The sequence below is a fragment of the Oryzias latipes genome, chromosome 10 (assembly GCF_053564925.1).
Source record: "Oryzias latipes strain Hd-rR chromosome 10, Olatipes_Hd-rR_3.1".
Lineage (NCBI taxonomy): Eukaryota > Metazoa > Chordata > Actinopteri > Beloniformes > Adrianichthyidae > Oryzias > Oryzias latipes.
In genome coordinates, this window is record NC_136246.1 from 25457896 (window position 1) to 25482705 (window position 24810).

The window sequence follows — 24810 nt, forward strand, 5'->3', positions numbered from 1 at the left end:
GTTCTCGTCTTCCCGTATTCCCTCTGTTCGTCGCTCCTCCTTTGTTGGCGGCTGATGTCTTGCACAATTTCTCCACCAGCCCCTGACCGTTGCCCTCACCCTCTGTCTCCCACCATCTCCTCCATTTCATCTCCGTTGGCCTCGTGTTCATCATCCATCGTTCTGTGTTTCTTTCTGTCACAGGATCATGTGTTTGTGTATGTGTTGCGCTTTCAGATGCTGTTTTCTGCAGATGATACAGGCAAGCTCTTTGCCTCTCTGAATTATGAATTGAGATTACGTAAAAAAAAAAAAAAGAGAAAAAAAAATCATGTACCGGTCTATCTATTTTTAATCTGATGCTCCTCTTTACAATCTCTCCATGTGCTCCTTGCTTTCATTTATGGCTTTCCAGATAAACATTGAGGCAGAAACTACAAGACCCCGCCATTTAGTTTAGATTCAGATCAGCTTTATTGGGAGGCCACTCAATAAATCCTTCAGATTCAGCCTGAAAATAGTAATTATGGCAATTATGAGCAGAAAAGAAGGAGCTTAAAGATATGGAAACACAAAGCTAAATACATCAATTTCCATCAGTTTTTTTTTTTTTTTTTTTTTGCTGAAATTACACCCCAGCTTTGCTAAGAATGTTGTAAGCACAGCGGACTGTTAAAAGAATGATAATCTGAATTGTTCTTTGTCTTTCTGGTGTTAAGAAACCTGTTGACAAAGCTCTTTGTGCTTTCGTCACCAAGGAGCGAGTGTGCCATCTGTTGGCCAGCTTTCCAAAAAATGAGAAAAAACAATTTTGCACTCGTTTTCTTTTACGTGCACATGTTCGATGAACCTCAAAGAGACATAGAAACAATTCACGGAGCTAACCATGAGGCTGTCTGCTGTGTTCTTGGGGGTGACCTAGTCTGAGCACCGCGACACAATAGATTAACAGTTGCTTTCCGTCTCCAGCTGACTCAATGGGCAATCTTTTTATCGACAGCTCGCTGAGATAACATCTCGCAAGGCTCCTGTGTATGTGAGTGTGCGTGGGTGCAAACATGTCTGCGTTATCTGCAAGGAGGGACAGGCAAAGATAAGAAGAAAAGGAGGACAAAAAAGAGGGAATTAAAGAGGGAGAGGGATGAAGGTCGGCGTGATTAAAGAAAAGAGGGCAAAGGGGGTTATAGGAGAAAAGACGAGCACAGGAAAAACTCTCACCTTCTCTGTGTCTCTTGTTTTCTATACCAACAAACCCCCTTCTCACCTCACCCAGTGGATCCAGTGCGGGCCAGATAGCAACCAAGGTGTCAGCGCTTTTCTTTGACCAGAAAGCACGATGAGGGGAGAAAGGTGGAAATAGATGAAACATGAAAAAAAAGAAGAAACAAAGAAAGGAGAAGGAGTGAGAATGGACAGCAAATCCTCAGGCTGCATCTCTGTCTTATAAAGCTTCTTTTTTACCCATCCCACTGTGTGCAAACCCTTGGCAAGTGAAGACAGAATTTGACAGGACAGAAATTGATTCCCAGGCTTCACATTCAGGTGTTATAAGTCTTGTTTGGTGGGGATAAAGCCAATGCCGGGAAGCAAGAGGAGCTATTCCTACATAATGCATTTTACACAACCTTAACATCTATTCCATACCATCCAAGCTGAGCATTTGGAATCATACCAAGTATTCATTTGCATTTTAACTTTTCCAATTTCAAATACTAAAGAATCAGAAATCAAAGTAAATGTTTTAGCTCAGCTAAAGAAACTACTGAACTTGTTTTCAAGGTAACTGAATAGAAAATCTTGGATTTTTCCTCTTTTTTTGGGTGGGAGGAAATATTTGTCGGCAGGCTATGGAAGGAAGAGACATGGGAAGAGCAAAGAGCTGACAAAGTGAAGAGTGAACACACTCAAAACAGCCTCACACCACAAGCACACAATAACACAACACAGCACAAAAGAAAGACGAGACCGGAGAGGAGAGACATGGAGCTTTTCTCTTCAGAGAGCAATCTGTCACTTGCTCTCTATAAGATGGTGTAAAGGCTTCCGAATAAAAGCAGAAGATGCAGTTGCGTAAGAGCTTGGATGTTGGAGGAGAAGCTTGAAAAAGCGAGATGTTTTAGAAATGTAGGGTTTTAAACTATACGCTTTGTGAAACTTGCCTCGGTTTTCACGTTGCTATGCGAGGCTGACTGACGCTTTAAACAGGTATGAAGGCAGAGATCGGAAAAATTCTGAGCCGCCTTGATCCTTAATGAGCTTCACGCAGACAATCAGTCATGGAAATCTTGCAAATGTCCCTTTTCCTACCACCCTGCCATCTCTCACACTTCTTTCTTCTCTGCATCCATTCTCTTTCCTTCTCTCTTTGTGTGCAGCCATCAACCTGCTGGGTCTGACATGGCAGCTGAAGCCCTCAGACGGCCCCATGTTAAACAACGGACTGGGAGCTGGTCTGCCTGTCAACAGTGATGTGGCCACACTGCCCTCTGGAGGCAGAGGTATGAACAGTGAAGCGCACACTTTACATTCATATTAAAATGTAAAAGCTTAAAAAAAGAGAGTATTCCTTTGAATGGAAAGCCAAAACATTCATAACAAGTCATTTGCATTGAACTTAAGCCTGATTTTAACTTGTCTTAACCATATAAAAATCATTTTTTGTGCACAAAGGGTTAAAACAAACTCCTTGAATCCTGAATGGGACGCTTTGACGTGAATTTGAACCATTCTGATCAGAATGCAGTCTATGCAAAAGCCCATTCAGTTTCTAAAAACATACTTTGCACATCTTTATTTATTTCAGTAACCGTACTTATCTGGAACAAGCAATTGCTTGGGTCAGAAGACATTTTTCCAAGCTCAAACGAACCCAAAGTTAGGAAAGAGGAAAGCCTACCAAACGCCATAACCTTATTTTATATTTTTAGGTTTCAAATGTGGCACCTGTTGTTTGAAAGAAATTCCAATTGATTTTCTTTCTCACAAGCCTGCTCGCTCCACTAAAATATTTATGTCCATATGCGCTGTTTAACCACTCTGCTCTTGGGTTGTTGCGAGCTAGGTTTATCCTTTTAGTCTGCAGCAAGGTAGCACTACCCACACACAGTAGCGCACAAACACATGTATGTCTTTAAAAGCCCCCTTGCGGTTTTCTATCTGTTCTTCTTTTACTTGCTCAATCTGTTTCTGTAACACACACACACACAGACACACAGCGTGTACTATAGCTGCGTGTGGGCTGCTGCTCTGCGTCGGTATTCCGCATTAATCAGAAGACTGTTCAGTTCCCCAGCCGTCTAGGCCAGATGCTGCTGTTGTTCCTCTCACTGTTACTTTTATTTCCAACTTGCACACATGCACACTCTCAGTTTTTTTTTTTTTTCTTTTCCCTGTCTGGGTTCCGGCACTTCTCTGTTAGATGACTGACCTGATTGCAGGAGGCGGTGTGTTTCCCCGTGCACGCCTGTCTGCTCGGAAATCTCCTCCATGCAGTTCTACGTTGCTACAGATGAGGCAACAAAAGGCGACATTTCTGTAGATTTCAATTTAAAGCTGCTGGTTTACGTTTCCATCATTCTTTGCAAAACAGTGTGGTCATGTTCACAAGCTAACGCTTACAAAGACGCCATTAATTATAAATGAATGACTTTGTGTTTAAAACCAATGTATGGTTACTTTTTTAGGGGCTTGATGAAAAGATATGTTTTTCTGCTCTCATCCAAAGCCTTTTTAGCTCAATCCATAAAGACTTGATTTTGTCCGAAGGTTTACTGCAGCCAAATGAAGATTTTGATTGTTGTTGTCGTTCCTGGAAAGTTTGAACGCTGCGAGTATTTTTCAAAGCTTAACACACTGAAACTCAAGGAAACTTAGTTCTAACACAAAAAGCAACAATGAAATAAAAACATAAACTTGTGAAAAGATGAAGAAACTGTAAAACCAAAGGTTAGGGACAGGGATAAAAACAGTTGACCTTGGTGAACAGAAGAGCTGTGTGTGAGGAAATATATGAATTACTAACACAAGATGTGAAATAACAACACAAGGTGACCTTAGCTGATGAAATATTTCTTTGCAAGAGATTGCCAGCCTTGTTAAACAGGCGAAAAAAGAATCATAACAAAATAAATACATGATTGCAAATTAAAAGAAAAATGCTTTATAAGCTAATTTGTTTTGTGTCACATTTATAAAAATATGTGAAGGCGTGTTTTTTACTCTTATAATATCTAGCTCAAAATTGCATTTTTTTATTTCTATGTTGAAATTGTTGTGAATCAGGAGCAGATATAAAAATATACCGTTTAAAAAAGACTCGTGGGTAGAAAATATGCTGGCTGGGCCACAAGCTACCTGCTCTGCAAAACTCAAACAGTTTTTTGTAATGAACTGCTTCTCTGCAGAAACTATGGCATAGAAAACGAAATGGTAAAAAAAAATCACAATTAAAAGACCCTTTGGAACATTTTTAAAATACTTCCAAAGTCGATCGGAGTGGGTCTTTAATCAAAACATCCTTAATTTGTAATATATGTCTTCCATCATGAGGAAAAAGGCCACAAGACCATGTTGAAAACACCAAAAAGAACAATTTTATCGGAGTGGATCTTTAACTACTGATGCTTCCAACCAACGGCCATATTCACAGGTCTTGCAGTTGCTTTCCCCCTTGCTCCAGGTTCATGGGCCGGCAGGAACAGCAGTATAGACTCCGGCAGCATAGAGGTGGGGAGACGGGTGACCCAAGAAGTTCCTCCAGGAGTGTTTTGGAGAGCCCTGCTCTACCTCAGCCAGCCACAGTTCCTCAAGTTCAACATCTCCCTGGGAAAAGACGCTCTGTTTGGAGTATACATTCGCAAAGGCCTGCCCCCCTCACACGCACAGGTAACACCATTAACGTGTTAGCAGCTCAACCCATGGAATTAGTGCTTTATACATTATGAATGCTTCATAACGAGCAAGCAGTTTTTCTATTCATCAATAGCAGCACAATACATTTCTGTTAAGCAGGCTTTTTTTTAAAGACATTTGAACAGTAATTTGTAAATCATTATAATAGCTGTTTGAAAAAAAAACTCATTTAGACAAAGATTTGCACTTAATTAAATTTCACAGCAATGTAACTTTTAGTGCCTCTTATTAATTAGAAACTACTCAATTAAAAATGGATTTGATTTGTGGAGAAGGATAATTGCATCCCTGTAAGTGTTTCAAATACTGACCCAACTTTGGCTGCTGTGCCACTTAAAAAAAACTTTAAAAAAAGTAATATTTAACAGCTAATTTAAAAAAAAATATTACATGAAGTGCTCGTAATAGTCTATTTAGGCTCCAAGAAGTATTCTGCACAAAAGACAATTGCTCTCATAAGTTCAGGGCATTGATGTGATGCTTTTATTAGGATTTTTTTGAAGAAAAAAAGCACAACTTTTGTCCATCATGCTTTATCACTTGCCAGTGGTGGATCTAGAACATTTTATACATGGGGGGCAGGAAGGGGGCAGAAGACTTTAGAAGGGTGGCAAAGGAGAACAGCAGAGTGGAAGACCACTACAAATGAAAGGGGTCAAAACTTTATTATTGTTATTGGTATTAGCATTATTATAAAAGCAGAAGTTCTTTTAGTTGAGGTGCTATGAACAATGCTTAAATAATAAATAGTAAAATTTATTTGTATAGCACCTTTCAAGATAGAAATCCCAAAGTGCTTCACAGTAAAACACGGTTAACTTGTATCGATGAACTGATATTGATGATTCTAATAATTTGCAGGGCAAATCTTTTTGCTGTCGGCACCCACCCCACTGTAGCTCCGCCCCCATCATTTTCTCTAAAATGACTACCACTCCCTTTCCAGTATGACTACATGGAGCGCCTGGATGGCAAGGAGAAGTGGAGTGTGGTTGAGTCTCCCAGGGAGAGGAGGAGCATCCAGACTGTGGTCCTAAACGAGGCTGTGTTCGTGCAGTACCTGGACGCCGGCGCCTGGCATTTGGCCTTCTACAATGATGGTCGGGAAAGAGAATCAGTTTCCTTCAGCACAAATATCATGGGTGAGAGTTATCATCTGGTCTTGTGGGTGGAGGGGTGCTGATGCTGCAGTTGAAGGCAGGTTAAGAGCTGAATTATTGTTAAAAAACAGCATTTCCAGAGCAGAAGTATAATCACAGGGTAAGAGTTTTTCATAACAACGATAGTACTTTTTTAGAGCCCCAGTGTTTCAGTGATTTCACACATTCACAATGTGTAAAAACACTCAAGAGTAATACACTCTCCTGCCAAAATCTTTTGCAATTACTATTGAATATGTGCTTAGGAAACTGTAAGGCGTTTGCCAGAAAACTGCATTCACGTGCACCATTAATTAAAAAATAGGCCATATTTTGTAAACTATAAGGACACTGGAGTCACATGGGGACTGTGAGAGAAAATGACCTACGGATCTGTCTCTGGCCCAGAACATTTCCAAATAAAACAGAGTCACAACCCTGTAAACTGAATGAATTTCACACCCGGAACAGAGTCCCAAATCATTTTAGTCGTGCTAGAGTCAGAGAACAGGAGGGATGGATGAAAAATAAGTCAGTGAAAGAGTCTTTCTCTGTCAACATCATAGGGGTGAAGCTATGCGTGGCCAGAGTAGCACAGACGCAGGAAAGGACAGAAATATAGCAGGTACAGCAAGAGAGAGCTGGCTGTAAGACAGAATAGTAAAACTAAAATGCAGTGAAGTGAAGGATTGGGAGGGAGGGATTTTATGAAGGCAGTGAAAAAGAGAGGATGGCAGCTGGGTAAAGGAAGAGGGGTAGAAAATTTAGGGGGTGGACCCTGAGGGCTGTTGGAGAACGCTATGTTAAAGGAAAGAAAATGTTTTAAACATTAGTCTTGTTTTTATGGAGCAACATTTGCTTCTCGCTGGGCCCTCAAAATAAAACTTTGAAAATCAAAAATCATGCTGGCCTCACGTGGTTTGACCATTTGCTCTTTAAAAAATGTCCCCCCACTGTGCACACAACCACACACACATACTCTCTAGATGAGCATCTCCACTGCGTCTGTTCATCTCCTACTTTGCTTTCGCTCGACTTGCCACAAATAGATGTGTTTCGGGTCATTCTGATTCGAGTTTGCTGCTTCTCAAAAACATACAAAAGACAGAAACGGTATCATCTGGGGAGACTACGATTTCACCTCGTTTAGCTTTTTTTAAACTATCATATGTGAAAATAAAATTGCAAATACACAAAAGGAAGATCCATCCAGCCTTATGTCTGCAAAAAGAGGCAGCCTAAAAATAGAAAAAGAACAGTGATTTTTAGAAAAAAAATCACTAGAAAGTAAATTATCTTTCCATTCAGCAAGTCATTTTTACTTAACGAGAAATCTTATTATATATCTCAAAATCTAGAAATAAGGAGTTTTAAACAAGCAATTAAAAAGAGGAAAATAAGCTCGAGAAAGCTAAGTGTTAGATAGAATTACTTCAAATTGAATGCTAAACAACCCAATAATAAAAATAAGTTCTTTTTTTGTTGGTTCTAAGCAAATGGTTTGTATTTTATGTACCTAATTGTAGTTCATTTGCAATTACCTGTTGTATTTTATGACTGATTTCATGTTCTTAAGCAAGTGAATACCCAATATAAAACACATTGAAATGACAATTGTTTTATTATTAGAATAGATAAATAAAATGGAATTGAATTCATTTTAATTAAAGTGACAATAAAATATAAGTTGAAATGTCTCATTTTGACCCATTTTGTTCCAAATATGTGAACAAAATGAGAACACGATCTTAGTATAAGTTGGCCCATCTAGGTAAATCCTCATAAATCCTCAAAGTCGCACGACTTTAACACACGTAAATCTACGAGAAAAAAGTCGTAAATTTACCCTATGACTTATAAAGTCATAAAAACGCAACTTTATTCTCGTAATTTAAAAGTTATGACTTTTTTTCCCATTAACTCTGGAAGTCGTTATTTAAAAAAAAAACTTGTTTGTAAACTGGCCCTAAAATTTTGGATTTTTGATTCTTAAATGAAGTTTTGAATATGTAATGAAGTATGAAGGAAAAGGATTTTGCTCCTTTTTAGTAATTTCCTTTTTTTCTAGATCCTAGCTTTTAATCAGACAGAAAAAATTAAAACTACCGTACTGAATTTGAGAAACGGATGGAAAGGTGTGGAGAAAAAATATCTTTAATGTCTAAAAAAGTTTTTTAAATCTTTGCAAATGTCAAATAGTTTGCGGTGTGAGAAGCCGCATGCATTAAAAAAGTTTTACATGGTTAGATCACATCTTAATCCACTTAAAACTATATTTTCTTGTGCCCTGGGAAGAAGTACTCTCTTGTTTTTCCCTAACAAACTGTTCTTGTGTTGTGAAGACGCCAAAAAAGCACCTGCAGCAGCTCAAATTATGGATGCGCACAGGTTACAGAGTACAGCTAAAGTCTGTCCAGCTGTGCCCAAACAACCATGCCTGGATGAAGCATTAATGAACCTGGACCAGGCAGGAGTGAGGTATAAACAAGCAACATGCAGAAAATGAGGTGCAGAATGTAAAAAAAAAAAATGGATGAAGGGGCTCCACTATACTGCTTTAAATCAAATAAGAACTCTTAAACACCTTTTCCACCACATGAAACCCACAAACTAAGAAACTTTGAGGAATCAAAATATTTGCAATTTACATAGTGCACTTATAATGAGGCACATTTGTGCCTGAGCATCATTAGTGAGCTATGGTCTTCAGCAAATAATGCTACATACCCAGCTGGAGCCTAAATTACTGAAAATGATCTTACAGAAAAGTACTGTCAGAAACCTCTGAACTTTGTCGTAGTCCCTTTAATTGGATGTTTTCAATAAATGATGTTATCAATCATTAAAAATTGAACTTCAATAAATTCATGGTGGTCGCGTCGCTGTTGCTTCCCTGAGCAACGTGAAATCCAAACCCAAAAACCAAAGGAACTTTTCTGTGACTTCCTGGCTCCAAAACTTTCCTTGTGTTTTGCACAAAAACATGTCTCCTAATTCAGCTTGTATAGATAGAAAGGCAACAGAAGCTTTGGTGCATTCTCTCATTCAGTTCAATGGAAAACACAGAGCAAAAAGATGAGTGAAATCTGGAAGGAGGGTGTTTGCTTTTGATGTCTGTGCAACTGAAAAACTCAGATCGCCTTCAATTTATGGTATCTTAGAGAATGAATGGTGCCAATGATTTAATGAAATGCTTTGATGCTTGCCATCAAACTCTCTTGCCCCTCTTTTTCTCTGTCTCACTTCATCTTCTTCACAGATTCAGTGCAAGAGTGCCCGCGCAATTGCCATGGCAACGGAGAGTGCAATTCTGGTGTGTGCCACTGCTTCCCGGGATTCCACGGCATGGACTGCTCCAAAGGTATTAGCTGTTTACAAATTCCGTCAGAAAGATTCATTTTCCTCCGTCTAATTAGATGAGAGGGCACGTTTGGGCTCCATGCAGAAGGCAGAGGAGGATTAGCTGCAGCAACATGGCGCATGGCCTTAGGTGAAGCTGAGACAGGATCACTGATGATGAATGGCAGCTCCCCCAGCTAACGACTCCCTGGCTCTCTGCTCACCTGGGATTGACAGCTTTGATGAATAGTTTAGTTACTTCTACCTGTAATTACTCTTGATGTCATTGGCATTCTACAGCCCTTTAACCACTCTATTCACCCTCCTGCATGGTTAGGGTGTGGATGCGTGTGGGCGAGCGTTGTGGCTTTCCACTGCTCTGCAGTTCTCTAAAAGCCTTTGTTTTTTTTTTGCTTCTCCTGTGCAAAGGGTGTAATCTCTCTTCGTTTTCTCTTCCCTCCAGCGGCGTGCCCAGTGCTGTGCAGCGGCAACGGCCAATACGACAAGGGCTCCTGTGTGTGCTACAGCGGCTGGAAAGGCCCCGAGTGCGATGTCCCTGTCACGCAGTGCATAGACCCACTTTGCAGCGGGCACGGCACCTGCACTGATGGGAACTGTGTGTGCTCAATTGGCTACAAAGGCCAGAACTGTGCAGAGGGTGAGAGCCATTAATAAGGGGGAGGGGGGGGGGGTGTTATCCAGGGCTCTTCATGTGTCAGAGGGAACGTTTCTGTCTCACTGCAGACACGTGCACGCTCACGTCTAACCGATGTTAACTGGCTCATCATGGCGGAGTCTTGTGCTGAGTGAGAACTCAATCCTTTCGTACAGATGAAGCATGATTCTGCAGGCAAACACATCAGAGGTTTTATTAAGGGCTGGAATCACTTGTATTGATTCCTGTTAAGAAGGATCAGCATGGTGCACTCTAAGTCATCAGAAACCATGAAAAAAAGGAAGGGAAAGTCAAGAGAGTAAGAGCTGAATATATAAAGATAGCAAAAATTAGGAAAAGAAAGGTGAAGTAGTAAAGATAGCAGGACAAAGGGAAGAGAGGGGTAGGATGACGGAAGGGAAGGAAGAGGGAGCCAATGAACGAGGTCAGCATTTTCTCCTCCCCACCTCTTTTTTTTTTCTCTCCTTTGCATCCAATTTTTCTCCCCAACCTCCTCTCCTCTGGTCTCAAATCTGATATTCATCACAGCAGAGTCCCTCAAACAATTTACCTGAAGTGCGAGCGACATGAAAATCAATAACTGTGATCCACCACTTCTGCCAGGCAAACAGAAATGGAGGGCCAGGGTTACATGCGGGCGTGTGCTTTTATTAATATGTGTGTGCAAAGGGGTGCAGCAGGGTCAGTCGTGCCTGAGGTGCTGGTGGTGGTGGGGGAGGAGATGGTGGTGTCTCACACAACAAGACAAGGAGAGAAAAAGAAAGTGAGTGTGACCGGGACGGAGCAATGAGAGTGGCCCTGATGAGGGCTGGGTGGGCGCTTTGCCGGGAGGAGGTAATTTGTCAAATTGGTTTTCACTCACTGCTCAGACTCAGAGCTGCCTGTCATCCTGGCAGACTGACAGTCTCAGATTCTCCCCCATGTATTGACACATACACACCCAAAGCAATGCATCCACTCATTCATGCATGCTGGTAAAAGCTCACACCTAATAATGTGCGAGGCAACCAGCTCAATCCCTTCTGCTCTGTCATACTCGACACTTTAAGCTTCTTAATACTTTATAAAGTGACATAAAAAGTATTATTTAATAATTAAATTATGCATTTATTTCTAAAAAGTCTAACTTTTTCCCGCTGTTTTTTTTTTTTTTGTCATTATTCAGGCATGTTTTTAACGCGTTTCTCTACCTCTGGCTCTTGCAGTGGATTGCCTGGATCCAACGTGTTCCAACAACGGTATCTGTGTGAACGGGGAGTGTCACTGTAAGCCAGGCTGGGGAGGGCTTCACTGCGAACTGCCACGGGCTCAGTGCCCAGACCAGTGCCATGGTCACGGTGCCTTCATTCCAGACACCGGGCTGTGCAGCTGCGACCCCAACTGGATGGGACCCGACTGCTCCATGGGTAAGAACTGAGAGAAATCCACAGAGCGAGGGGGGTGTGGGGAAAAGCTGTACAGCCTATACAGCGGGCTCAGGGTAAATGGTTAATCTGAAATCATTTCATTTTATACTGTTAAACTATAATTTAAAAAAAAAACTCAAACGCCAAAAAAATTCAAACTCAGAAACAGGAGAGCAACTGTTAGGGAATTTAAGCCAAACTGGTGCTCATTGGAACAAAATACTGATCATGATTATCAAGCTAAAAAAGTGCCAAAACTACACATTTTTTCTTTCTTTTTAAAATGATCAATAGATGTAATTGTTAATACTAGATTTTTTTTAATGAATTAAAATAAAAAAATAAAAAAGGAACATTTAAAGAATTTTAATGAAACATTATAACTGTTTAGGAGCCAAGAAAGTGATATCAGGAAGCGGCTACCGGTTCCCAAGCGTGAGCTTTATAATTTCCTGGATGCAACTATGGAGAGAATGTAGATATTTCTAAATTAAGTCCTCAACTTAAACAGCTCTCTCCCTCAATAAAGTACAGTCTTCTCCTGTACAAAAGATGGCAAACTCCACTGTGGCATCCTGAGAACAGCGCTCTCTCCTCATGCGTTTGTCACGAGAGAAGTAATCCTTAACTTTAATAAAGGCAACACTGTCTCACACTGCAGGAACCCTCAGTAAGTCTGTATGAAAATGTCTTACAAGCTACGTTTCCTTAACACCGGGGGGTCCTGAGCGCACAAGCGGGACTGCATCTCACTGCTTACATCTGAGCTTCACAGACACTGACAAACTATAATCACAAATTTTAATTAAAGGTTCAGCAAGGAGAATTATGCTTTTGATAACCTTGGTTTCATTGTTCTGCTGCTCAGGGGGAGCTTCTATTTTTGCCAAGCTTGACGTTCTCTAAACACAGAGTCAAGCATAAGCTGAAAATCTGCAGAAAAAGATGTACATGATGACAAATAGTAGTATATTTTGACAAATAGCAAAGAAATAAATGCAAGAAATTAAAAATCATTTTTATTTTTGCACATCTTCAATGAATTTCCCCCTTCAGAGGTGTGCTCGGTCGACTGTGGGACCCACGGAGTGTGCATGGGTGGGGCCTGCCGCTGCGAGGAAGGCTGGACAGGTGCAGCATGTGACCAGCGTGTGTGCAACCCACTCTGCATTAAACACGGCACCTGCAAAGATGGCAAGTGCCAGTGCCACCAGGGCTGGAACGGAGAGCACTGCACCATCGGTGGGTGTCCCTTTTTCTGTGTCGGGGAGGGCGTGTGCGTTTGGTGTGTGTCTGCCATGTCAACACGTGTGTGCACAGCAACAAACAGAAGCACTCTATTGAAGCTACAGTAACATTCTCTTTTACTTTGGTAATGGAATTTGAGAATGAGAGGCAAAAGAGAGGCCTACAGGAGAGGAGGGAATGGAAGGATTACAAAGATAAGTTTTAGCTCTTTGAAGGCATTTGAAACACCAAGTGGTGGGATGAAAGGGGAAGCTCTTCATCTCGCTTTGATTGAGAAATTACTTGACTCGCATTGTGTTGATGTGTGTCTGTGTGCATATGTGTTTGTCAGTCAATCACTGTCTCATTTTGACATCACTGTCACTTTGGATGGATGAGTGCCAGATCCCTTTGATTCACTTGCAATGCTGTGAGACACCAAGTCTCCTTTTCTTGTCACCAGAGGCACTGTGATTTCAGCAGCCCAGACAAATGCCAAAATACACAACTGCTTGAACACACTCCAACATGCACGTATTCAGAGGGAAAAAATAAATAAAAAATAGCAGTTTATGATCTCCCCATTTCCCCCATCAGAAAGTAGGGCAGCTTTGACTGCAGCATCAGCCCAACATGAAAGAGTTGTCAGGCCTCAGCTTGGCGCAAAGCACTTTTCACCAACACAGACACTCTTAATGTTAGCTTATCACAGTTTGCTTGTTCTTTTCAGCTCTGCATGATGTTGCTTGCATTTATTTAAAAGAAGAATACTCTCCTCGTCTCTCACCTTTTGCACATTTTCTCCCACTGCAGACCATGGGAGCATGGTTGACAAAGCAGGTACCGTATCTGACTCTGGTGTTTTGTTTTTCTAGCCTGTGGTGGTAGAAGCTAGCTGCTGCATTTTGTGGGGTTTGGCCTGGCTTGGCTCTGTAAACTCTGTGGTGCTATCTGTCCTTAGCAGACCAGGGTGCCAGCCTCAATGATGACTCCCTACTTGTGGTGCACCCCCTTCTCTATCAGTGCACTACAGCAGGGCTTAGCTGTCATTGAGCCTTGATGTGTGGTGGGGAACTGTAGCCTAGTGTGGTCTCGACCATGTTAAGGGGCTGTGCTGTGGATGTGTGGTTGTGCATGCAACTGAGCGTCTTCCTCGTGATATTTGAAACCTAAAAACACAAACATAAAACAGTCAGGTGTTCTCGATGAGCGTTGGATAAACACAGTCGCCTCATACAAGCAAAGGAGAAAATTATGAAACCTGTGAAGAACTTTTGAGATAATTGGTAAACTTCATAGGCCACTGGTGCACGGCCTTAATGTGGTGTCAAAAAATTGCAAAGCTGTTAAGTATGGTTTGCGCACATTTACATTTGGGTATTTGTGGCTGCAGTCCTGGCCATGCTAGAGTGGGTAATAAATTGAGTTTGTGTCTGTGGGGGGATTTGGCTGTGCGCGCATATACAACATTGATTCCAGATCTTTCTTTTCATTAAATTCATCCTTTCCAGCTCATCCCGAGAGAAAATACAGGTTAGTCAGATTATAGAAAGATAAACAGAATAATGACTGAGGTTAAGAAATGGAGGCAAACAAAGAAGGATGCACGTCTTGAGTGAGTCTTCTCTCCCTCTCTGCAGGAATGCTTATTAGATAGCCTCGCAGCTGAACCGCGGTCGAGCTGCACAGAGCGGCACAGATTGCCTGACAGCACAGGTCCCCGCAGCACAGTTAAAAGTGTCCTCTCACCTTCTTTGCTTAATGGAAAAGCTCTCATTGTTTTATGAAGAGGTTGCCCAGAGAAAGGGTAAATTGAAGGGTTAAAGAGGGAGCAAGGGACAGAAAGGGTGATTAAAGAAGAACCAAGGAAGTCAAGGGGAAGCCCAAGAATGTGAGACAAAGCAGTCCGTAAAATGATTCTTCACCGAGCTTGTTGATAATAAAAGGATTAGATGAATGGAGGTTTGTTTAAGAAGTTATCTGGTCCATCTTTTAGCTGTGATTGTGGATTTATGGCAGTGACCTTTACTTGATGACCTTTAGAGCTGACAGAGCTAGCTGCAGGGGAGGATGGAGGAACGCTGGAACTTTTTACTGCTATGTCTTCACTTTGTTGCTCCTCTACGCTTTGTTCTCCTTCTTTCTTTTGGGGTTCTTTGTTCTATCTTCCTCAATATCTTTCGCTTTCTTCACCCTCCTTCAGTCTTACACAATATCCATCTATTCATACACCCGACGATCCGCACCCACACACACACACGCGCACACACCGGAGTGTGTGTGCTGACCCATAACCCAAGGCAATTTCTTCTTCTTTTTAAGGGGATTTCATCAGAGTCCAACCACATTACTGAGGATGGTGGACTTAATAGTTTCTGAAATCCCACTTTATTCTACTTAGTATGGTGGGGGCTATCGACTGGCATTAAAGAGAGAGGAGCCCTGTGCTGGCCTGCCCTGGCAAACCAATCAATCCCCTCTATGGATTGTCCTGTCCGGGTGCTTCATAAGTATTTGGCTGCTTTAAATGGCAACTCCATTTAACAGGGAATCACAGTTAACTGCCTTTGTTCCCTGAACTCAATACTTGGGGACAATCTATTCAAGCTTGACTGTTAATGCAGCATCATGAGTGGTCCCCAGATGAAGAGATTGGTAATAATTAAGGATAAAAAAAAAACCTTTGATTTAATGTTGTTAAGCTACTCTTTCTCCCTGGCCTCTTAAATAAAATGATGTGCTGCTTTTCCCAGAGTATATCCTTGACTTTTCCTTATCTTCAGGTGAATGAGACATACAGCAAAATGCCAATAAAGCATTTTAATTTACTCACTGCCACGTTGTAGATTACACTATTTGTGTTCATGAAATGCTCAGCTTTATTGATATTGCCATTTGTTGGAGGGCAAAAATCCTGCAATGCAGCCTGGGTTGGAAAACATGTTGATTAATCTACAGAGCGGGACTCGGCGAAACACATTTTATGTTCAACATCTCATGGGTTACTTTGTCCTTCCTCGCTTCGCGTAAGCAAACCACCACTGAGTGAGAAATGTCAGGTCGCATCTCAAGGGTGCCCCATGCTGGGCCTGAGTGTGTGAGGAAGAGGATGTGTTGTTTTATCACTCAGACCTGTCTTTGCCTTCATCTCCCGTGGGCAGACTTAAGAGCCTCTTATCCCGCCGTCCTCATTTATTGAGGAGAAAATGACTGTGATGGCTCCGTTTAATACTTCTTGTGATGCAAGGGAAAACTTGTTATGTATGCGTTTCTTTTCCCTTCGCACTTTTACTCCATTATAATGAAGAAGAAAAGCTGCATGAGTTGGGTAGGACTAACTAGGGAAGCCAATACGATGTGCAAAAAATCAAAATATATATATTTTTTTTAAGTTGTCGATACTCTTTGTGATTGGTTACAACTTCTCATTTTTCAAAATAAAATTCCAATCTTTTGTAATGTCCATTACCTGTACAGCTCTTTGTCCTCATCAGGGGATTGCAGCAGCTTATTCCAGCTGTCTGGGGGAAAATAGGACGCGTCACAGTCCAAAACGGGGACATTTTATAAGTATTTATTTTTAAAATGGACAGAATTAAGTGAGATGAATGTTTTACGGGAATAATACTATTTGACAGCACATGGTTGCATTGGTTAGCATTGCTTTAGGAGAGTCGTCTCAGACTAGTTTTTAAGAAATCCCGCCTCATCTACTGATAAACACCTAGATCGGTTGTGTTTAACCAATAAGGAGCTTCAATGGCAGGTTAGTTGGAAAACAAATAGGTCGCTTGCTCCCTAGAACTGGGGGGTATTCCAGAAAGCAGGTTATGCTAGCTCCCACGGTAAGTTTGAGGCTAAGGAAGCGGATAACCTCAGCTTTCGGTTCCAAAAATGGAGGTATGTTTCAGAGTATGCCAAGTTACCGTAGCAACTCATTCTTTGACTTAACCTTTGTCTGGAGCAGGTTTAGCTGAAGGTTAGTTTGTTTTCAGAGAGGTGAAGGAGCATGGCGTGTCCATTTGAAGATGACTTAGTGGATGAAGAAGCTCAGATAATACTTTTTCCACCATGAGAGGGTGATATGACCATGTATGGATGTTGGAAAGATAAACTTTTGATACATTGATCTAACTTAATTATTTGGTTCAGTTAAGATAAATCATTTTTTTAGTTAGGTCAGCTTAAACATAAAATGTAGTTATCAGACAGTTATTTTACTTTCATTCAAATTAATTAAATTAAGTAGGTGTAACTTTGGTGCTGCTGTTAGATCGGCACCGCAAGGAATTGTGGGATACCATTCCCTTTACCTGTCTGAACGGATTTGGGTTTAAGTGTGGGTTTTTGATCAAATGTGTTTAGTTGTTTAGCTGTTTTAGTGTGTTTTGCCTAGTTATTTGTCCTGGTATGTTTAATTCTTTCTGCACCATGAGTGTGAGGGAGGGAGAGGATGAAGAGTTTATGTAGCACCACTACTGTTCATTGGTGTAAAGATGAAGTCAGAGATATGGTAAATGATATCATTTTACAAATTGCAAATCTGTTTTTTTCATTTTATTGTTATGAAAATGAATATAACTGCAGGCTCAAACTTAGACATATGAGAGTTCAAGAAGTATAATAGCTTAAGATGGAAAAACATTTAATTGAATTGGAGTAATATGACATTTAGTTAGATAAATATGTAAATTTGAGTTGTAAAAAAATATTGAGTTGGGTAGACGTAATGAAATAGGTTGAACATTTTTAACTCAATTATTTGTTACCAATTGAATTAATTAATTGCACTTGGATAATTTATATATGTATGTGTCACTATTAAAATAGAAATGAGATAGAAATTTGTGTGTTTACATTGTCCGTTCTTTTTCTCCAAGCAGAAACTATTTCTTTTGCTGATGCAGCCATATTACTTTTTTTAAGGGCGTATAATCTTCATACGCCGTCATTTTAATCTCCGACTCCGTCTCACTAAAGTATAGCGCTCTCTTTTTTTCTCCACATACCCAGAGTAAGCAAGTTCAGGCGGATTTCAGCCAGAGTTAAGGGTTAAAGTCAGGGTAGTTTAAATATGCTTTCTGGAATACCCCCCTGCAGTCTGAGACCTGTGCAGAACAAGAATGATCTGCTGTGGCCTTCCTCAATTCAAGAATGCACAGTAGGTTGACTGGAGGGCCTTACTTTGACTTAGATGTAAAAACAGGTTAGTTGTGCCGTTTCTTCAGGATGTTCCCATAAAGAGCTGGTTACGTGTCAAAAGTGAAACCCAGTTTGTTGCTCATCGAAAGCTGTTGTAGTGGCGCCAGAATATAAAAAAAAAATCTCTGTACCATTTCCTGCACAGCAGGAAAATTATACAATTTGTTTACCTGGTTAAAAAATGCACCACATTTAAGGTTAGATTCTTTGATTTTTGCATTCATAAAATGAGAAAAAGGGCTCATTTTAAGTAAGTCGACAGACAGGTATATGATAGATAATGTCAGTATGATGAGGTATTACTGCTTTTTTTGCCTCAAAGTCACTTTGTAGTTGAGGGTGCCCTTGCTATGCTAGTCTCAGGCTTACACAGCTCTAGCGCCTTAGACTCTAGTAAGATTTTTTTTTTTTTTTTTGCATAAGCTTAAGGGAAGGTTTATTAGTTCACAGATTGCATGCACACACACACACACACACACACACACACACACTCTCTGCCAAACATAATCTCATTCTCTCATGAGAAAGCATTACTCTCAGGCCATCAGAATCCCATTACCTACACTGAATCATAAGTAGAGGGAGAAGGAAAGTGATGATCGGGTGGAGCTCCATCCAGTAAGTGAATACAGTGATCTATCTACCACTGTCCACACATAAAGACAGGCATTAGCAGCCATTCCTGAGGTGTAGAGACTCAGAAAGGAATCAACACCGACAGTGAGCTCGCAGCACAAGTTTAGAAGCTGAGTCAGACTCATTGATTTTTCCTGAACATGTGTGTATGTATAAGAGAGCGTGTACAGTAATCATCCCTGTGTTGTTGTTAATTAAACAAAAATCACATGACCCTGTTTTCCAACTTCCCCCTCCTCCTCCCGCCCTCTTTTCCATCTCTTCCTTCCTGTTGTTTTCACCTAGACGGCTGTCCTAACCTGTGCAATGGGAACGGCCAATGCACCATGGGTCAGCAGAGTTGGCACTGTGAATGTCAGACAGGCTGGAGAGGCCCTGGATGCAGCGTTGCCATGGAAACCTCCTGTGCAGACAACAAGGACAATGAAGGAGGTGACTTGAAGGGAGCCGGGAAACATTTGGGGTAGAGCTGATCTGATTACACCCACTTCAGAGTGCTTCTTGTGAAGAAATCCTGCAGAAAGGAATACATGATGATAGAGGAAAAAATAATGAATTTAAGAAAGGACAGTATTAAGACAGACAACTCCCAGGACTGGTCTGCACTAGGGATGCTAGAATTCACTTTTTATCAGTCAGAGAAACGCAGATTATCAGAAAATTAAATCCAGAATTGATCAAATGAGCAGCTTTTCAAATTCTTTGTTGCTCCTGTTTCTCTTTATGTCAGATGGTCTGACAGACTGCATGGACCCAGACTGCTGCATCCAGACTCCCTGTCAGAACAGCCCTCTGTGCAGAGGCTCCCGAGACCCTCTGCAAGTTATCCAGCAGAGTCCAATGTCCCAGCCCCGAGTCCGCTCCTTTTATGACCGAGTCAAGATGCTTGTGGGACGGGACGGCACCCATATTATTCCCGGGGAAAACCCTTTCAACTCCAGGTACGACAAGAAGCACAAATAAATCAAGACAAAAATACTTCAAACAATAAAAAAGCTTTCTTATTAGAGTCAGACAAATAAAGAGCAGACTTGACAAATTTTTAAGCATCAGGCTTTCATCTCATTCTGTTCCAAAAAAAAAAAGTCTGCTATTGTAGTTGAAGCATTTTGGTGGAGATGATAAAACGGGTTGACTGTGTGAATGTGTGTTTGAAGCAATTTGCCCTCACTTGAGAATCAGTTTGTAGCTTTTTTTGATACTATTATGAGGCATTCTTTTTTTTAATATCTCCTTCATCGTCACCACAAATCTATGCTTGAGAACTGTTTGAAGAAAGAAAACCTATACTATCAAAAAATCAGTTCGACAGAATGGAGTGTGGAAATTGCATAAATATATAGCATAAAACAAAAACCATTACTGAAAAAAAATTACATTTATTATAGATGTATATCCTTCAAACATTGACAGTATTGTTTATCTTAAATCTTGAAGCATTTTATAAAGCTCTTATACAGTAAATACTGTAGTAAAGTAATAAAAACAGTTTTTTATTCCAACTTTGCCTTTATATGACAATAAAAAAAATGTTAATTTTGGACATGTTTGATGTCACATGAGTATGAGTCCAGGCCTGATGAATAATAAGCACACATGTGTCACATTGGTTTATTTAGGGTTGAAACATCCCTGAAGCATGAAATATGTGATTCAGCATCTCATGAATGGAGCCTTGGATGTCCATGGCACTGATTTTTTTTTTGCAGATTTTAGCAGCAGCACCACATGATGCAAAGGAAGTGACTTATTGAAGTAAGACGTTTACACGGTTTTTGTTTGTGTACATCAGCTCTCCAGGATGTGGCCACTCAAAAGACACACAAAACCTACATGCACTTTCATCCACGCTGTCATGGCTCGTTGACGTGATTGACATGTACCCATCTTGGTGATGGGGGTCGCTGATTATCTCTAATTTTTGAGCGGTGGAAGACCAGAGCGATAAATGAATGGGCAAATTGGATGATTGAAAGAGGGGAAGATTAATCAGATCAGGTGATGGATGGTTGGTGGAGACGGACTTTCACGCCCTCACTTTGTCTTGTCTGTCCTCTTCCAGCTTGGCATCTCTAATCCGGGGTCAGGTCTTGACGACAGATGGAACCCCACTGGTGGGGGTGAACGTGTCTTTTGTCAACTATCCACACTACGGATACACGCTGACACGGCAGGATGGAATGTATGTACAATAGCTATCCAGCACTTCTTGCTGAAATTTGGAAAATACCTCATTGCATTTATATTAGATTAGATTAGATTAGATTAGATTAGATTAGATTAGATTAGATTAGATTAGATTAGATTAGATTAGATTAGATTAGGTCACTGATCTCATGAGGATACTAGGCTTTGCAAAATACAAATAACAGGATGTAGAACAGAAGGGGGTTTTAAGCATAGCAATACATATTTTTTTAAGTATAGCTGTCATTTTGCGTAGATGTATTATTACAGTGTATAATTGTACAGAGTGGTGGCCAGAAAAAAGACAACAAAAAGAATGACTTGATAGCAAATTTAAAAAAAATATCTGCAGCAGTGACATTTAAAAATTGCATTGTTTTCTTTCTCTTGAAAGTCACTTTCCAAACACTCCAAAATCATTTCATTTTTTACATCTCTCTCTTCTTTAGGAGAAATTCAAGTTTCTGGGAAATTGTGTGCTTTGATTTGATTGTTCTGTCTTGTGTACCCCCTCGTGTCTGTGTCCCTTGTCTTATTTCTTTTGCAGCATTTCTCTTCCAGAATTATTGGAACTTCTCATAACATTTAATAGACCTTGTATTTCAGAGGCAGCTACAAGTTCTGCGGACTTCTGACCTAAATGATCAAATTTCGATGTCTCTATCCAACAATGTTTTTGTCTTTTTCTTTCAGCTCTTTTTTGGTCATTGTAGTTTCAGACACTTACAGAGCTCTGGTCATTCCCTTTAATCCATGTAATTGTCTCTGCTAATCATACATTTGTTTATTAAACATGTTCAAACAGTAGAATATTTATATTTCAAACACAAAGTGAAGCCTGGCCTTTATAAAACAAGTTTTTTTACTTATATCAAACATGATATTGCAACCTTCGTTTCTGGAGATTTATTGCATTCTTAGACACAGAAATTAATAACAGACGTTTTTTGAGGCCAATTAACTTTTCATCCATCACAGAACTCCCCATCTGTACTTCATCCCCATCCTCTTTTCAAAAACCTCTCCAGGTTTGACCTGATAGCTAACGGCGGTGCCTCACTGACTCTGCGGTTCGAGCGTGCCCCCTTCTTGAGCCAGGAGCGCACCGTGTGGCTGCCCTGGAGCCAGTTTTATGCTATGGACACTCTGGTGCTTAAGACAGAAGAGAACACGATCCCAGGCTGTGACCTGAGTGGCTTCGTCAGGCCTGACCCTGTTGTGATTGCATCACCTCTCTCCTCCTTCTTCAGTTCCAAGCCAGGAGAGAAACCCATCATACCGGAGACACAGGTGCAGTACCACTGACCTCTGGCAGCCGGCTAATCTTCCTTCTGGTTCCCTCGCACTCCTCCCACCATCTTATATGCCTGTCTTTTATGGCTCTACCTCTCCCTCTGTTTCCATAGCTCCCCACATGTATGCCCTCTTTCCTATTTCTTTATTTCGTGTGTTGTTTTTTTCCCCCCATTTCTTGTCCTTCAGCCATCACTGGAAGCGTGACCCCCATTACCTCTTCCCTCTATAATCCCTCTAATCCCTCTCTCCTGTCATCCGTCTTTTGTCTTCCAGGTTCTGCATGAACAGATCGAGGTTCCTGGCACAAGTTTAAAGCTGAACTATCTAAGCTCCCGGACACAGGGTTACCGCTCCCTTCTCAAGGTGACCATGACTCCTGCCGTGGTGTCCATGGGCCTGCTGAAGGTTCACCTGATGGTTGCAGTTGAGGGCCACCTCTTCCAAAAGTGGTTCCATGCATCACCCAACTTGGCCTTTACCTACATCTGGGATAAGACTGATGCATATGGACAAAGGGTCTACGGCCTTTCTGAGGCTGTTGGTGAGTACGAGCAGTAAAAAGCAAAGACAAGTTCCCCCCTTTTTTTACTCAGAATCTATTTAACACTTTACCACTAAAGGGGCACTAGCTATGACTGAGGTAGAGGGGCTAATTAGAAAGCTTGAAGAAGAGATAATAACGAGAAAACCTCACTTGGATCTGCATAGCCACATTTAAGTGCTTTTTTATACGTTTATTTTTCATCGAAGCTGTGTTCAGTTCAGTCAGCCAGCCATAACTGTGGAGAAGGGTTATTAGCCATCAGGGTGAGTTAACAGTTAACTACTGGAGCAGCAAGCAGGAGTCCAGGGGAGCCTGAGAGCTATTACATTCTGCTGTCATAGTCGCTCACAGATCCTGTCAGCCAAACACTGCTGTCAAGCCACAGATGCAGCGGACATCTGGGGCTCCGCTGTGGGCATACTGCTCGAGATATTGTATTCTCTCAGTGATCCAAAGACCTCCCTGGAGAAAGTGCTTTTTTTACATTTCTCAAAGAAAATAGGTCAAATTTGTTTTGCTAACAATAAAGATGCAGGTATACCATATTTTTGTTAGGAGGGAAGCTGGAAATGTGCTTGTAAAGCACTCACACTTTGGAACAGGTGGGAGTGGATGTGTTAAAACAAGTCTGTTGAACAAGCAGGAACACTGCAGTTCTTATAGTACGTTAGACATAATGCACCGCATCTTTGAGCATTTTTTTTGTGTATTTACTTGGTGTAAACTGATTTCCCTCTTGCATACAGTACAGTTATTCAAATCAGCAGAAACTCCACCAGGACATGTGCATAATTGAGGCATAATGTTTCCATCAGCGGCATTTTCACTGTGGAAACCAGTGTGGCCTATAGTTTCCAAAGCCTACAGGGCAAGCTTTCCAATTAACAAGATTCCTAATCATTTTAGAAGCATGACAAAGTGTTAGTTAGGTGTGAGTTCAGGTTTTGGGTGGAGGTGCTAACTAGCTTTTCTGAGTATCACACATTTTACCTCTGAAATGAACTCAGGAGGGTGGGCTATCAGGAAGATTTTTTTCTATTTTATTCTTGTTGTAGCTCTTTTTGCATTTGTGTGATTTGCTGTATATTTCTTTTTTCTTCCCTTTCCAAAATGCAGTTTCAGTTGGCTATGAGTATGAGTCATGTGCCAGCCTGATCCTATGGGAAAAAAGGACAGCCATTCTGCAAGGCTTTGAACTTGATCCCACTAATTTAGGCGGCTGGTCTCTTGACAAGCACCATATACTCAACACACGCAGCGGTAGGTAGTTTTTACAGTTGCTAACAAACAATCCATTACCAACTGTCTGTTGTTGTCTGCAGTCTATATTTACCTGCTTCCTGGTGTGTTGCAGGTTTTAAGCACCCTATATCTGACTAAATGTGCTATTATCTTGGGTGGTGGAGGGAAGGGCTGAGGGGGTAGACCATGCTGTGCTTCCTGTTGTTCACATGGGGTTACCAAGTGCCAGTTTTTACCTGTCAGTGAAGATTTTCACAGGAAGAGTTTGTGTTGTCTCACCTAGTGTTTGACTCCTTCATCGAGTAGAACAGTGCACCGACTAATCAACAGTGGAAACGTAAAATGAGACGATGCTTTGGGTGTTAAAAGAGGGTTTATGATCTCCAATTGAGGGAATTTTGGATCATATTTCCTATTAAGTTTCTAGTGAGCATCGATGCACACTAGAAACTTTTGGAAAATGTCAAGGACGCTAGATTTTGGAATTGTAGTTTTGGACAGCTCTACAAAATGTGTATTGCGGCGTTCAGACACAACCCTAATCTACAATTCCAAAATCCGGTTGTATGGAAATTTCCAATAAGTGTCTGCAAAAATCAGTGTGCATTGGTTCTCACTAGATTGGGGAATTTAGGCGACGATGCATTGCATTTGAAAGATTTCTATGTAAATCTATTTTTTATAAATCATCCATGTTTTCATCAGAACACAGTGGCTTCATGAATAGGTTTTTTCAATTAAAAAAAACGGGGAAGAAAAAAACGTGTTGATCATGTGTCCAAATATATGAAAATCCCCATCATTTTAGAGGGTTTAAAGGAGTAATGAGGGAATTCATGGTGACATAAACATATTGGACACAATAAACACAATAACACTGGCATCAACAAAGAGTAAAATGTAAAAACCTAGCAAAGACATGCTATTAGCCAGGCTATTTGACTAGTATAGCAACTGAAACCGCTTAGATTATTATTTTTTTTAATAAAATACTATTTCTGTTAGGAATATAACTAAAGCTCAATT

The 24810-nt window shown here is 40.9% G+C and overlaps 1 protein-coding gene across 16 annotated transcripts in view; it reads left to right on the forward strand.

The window, feature by feature from the left end:
• The window catches only part of tenm2a (teneurin transmembrane protein 2a), a 232788-nt gene that overhangs the window by 193287 nt on the left and 14691 nt on the right, over positions 1 to 24810 (forward strand). For 9 of the 16 annotated variants that reach the window (XM_020706716.3, XM_078953682.1, XM_020706715.3 and 6 more), the window contains 14 exons: positions 2355 to 2477; positions 4637 to 4863; positions 5837 to 6032; positions 9289 to 9390; positions 9832 to 10026; positions 11250 to 11450; positions 12507 to 12692; positions 13491 to 13517; positions 18801 to 18947; positions 19246 to 19456; positions 20578 to 20697; positions 21731 to 21992; positions 22272 to 22539; positions 23659 to 23802. In XM_020706716.3, coding sequence (XP_020562375.1) covers positions 2355 to 2477; positions 4637 to 4863; positions 5837 to 6032; positions 9289 to 9390; positions 9832 to 10026; positions 11250 to 11450; positions 12507 to 12692; positions 13491 to 13517; positions 18801 to 18947; positions 19246 to 19456; positions 20578 to 20697; positions 21731 to 21992; positions 22272 to 22539; positions 23659 to 23802 — 2409 coding nt within the window. The remainder of the gene's footprint in view (positions 1 to 2354; positions 2478 to 4636; positions 4864 to 5836; positions 6033 to 9288; positions 9391 to 9831; positions 10027 to 11249; positions 11451 to 12506; positions 12693 to 13490; positions 13518 to 18800; positions 18948 to 19245; positions 19457 to 20577; positions 20698 to 21730; positions 21993 to 22271; positions 22540 to 23658; positions 23803 to 24810) is intronic. The other 7 variants (XM_020706718.3, XM_078953688.1, XM_078953689.1 and 4 more) reach the window with 3 other exon arrangements.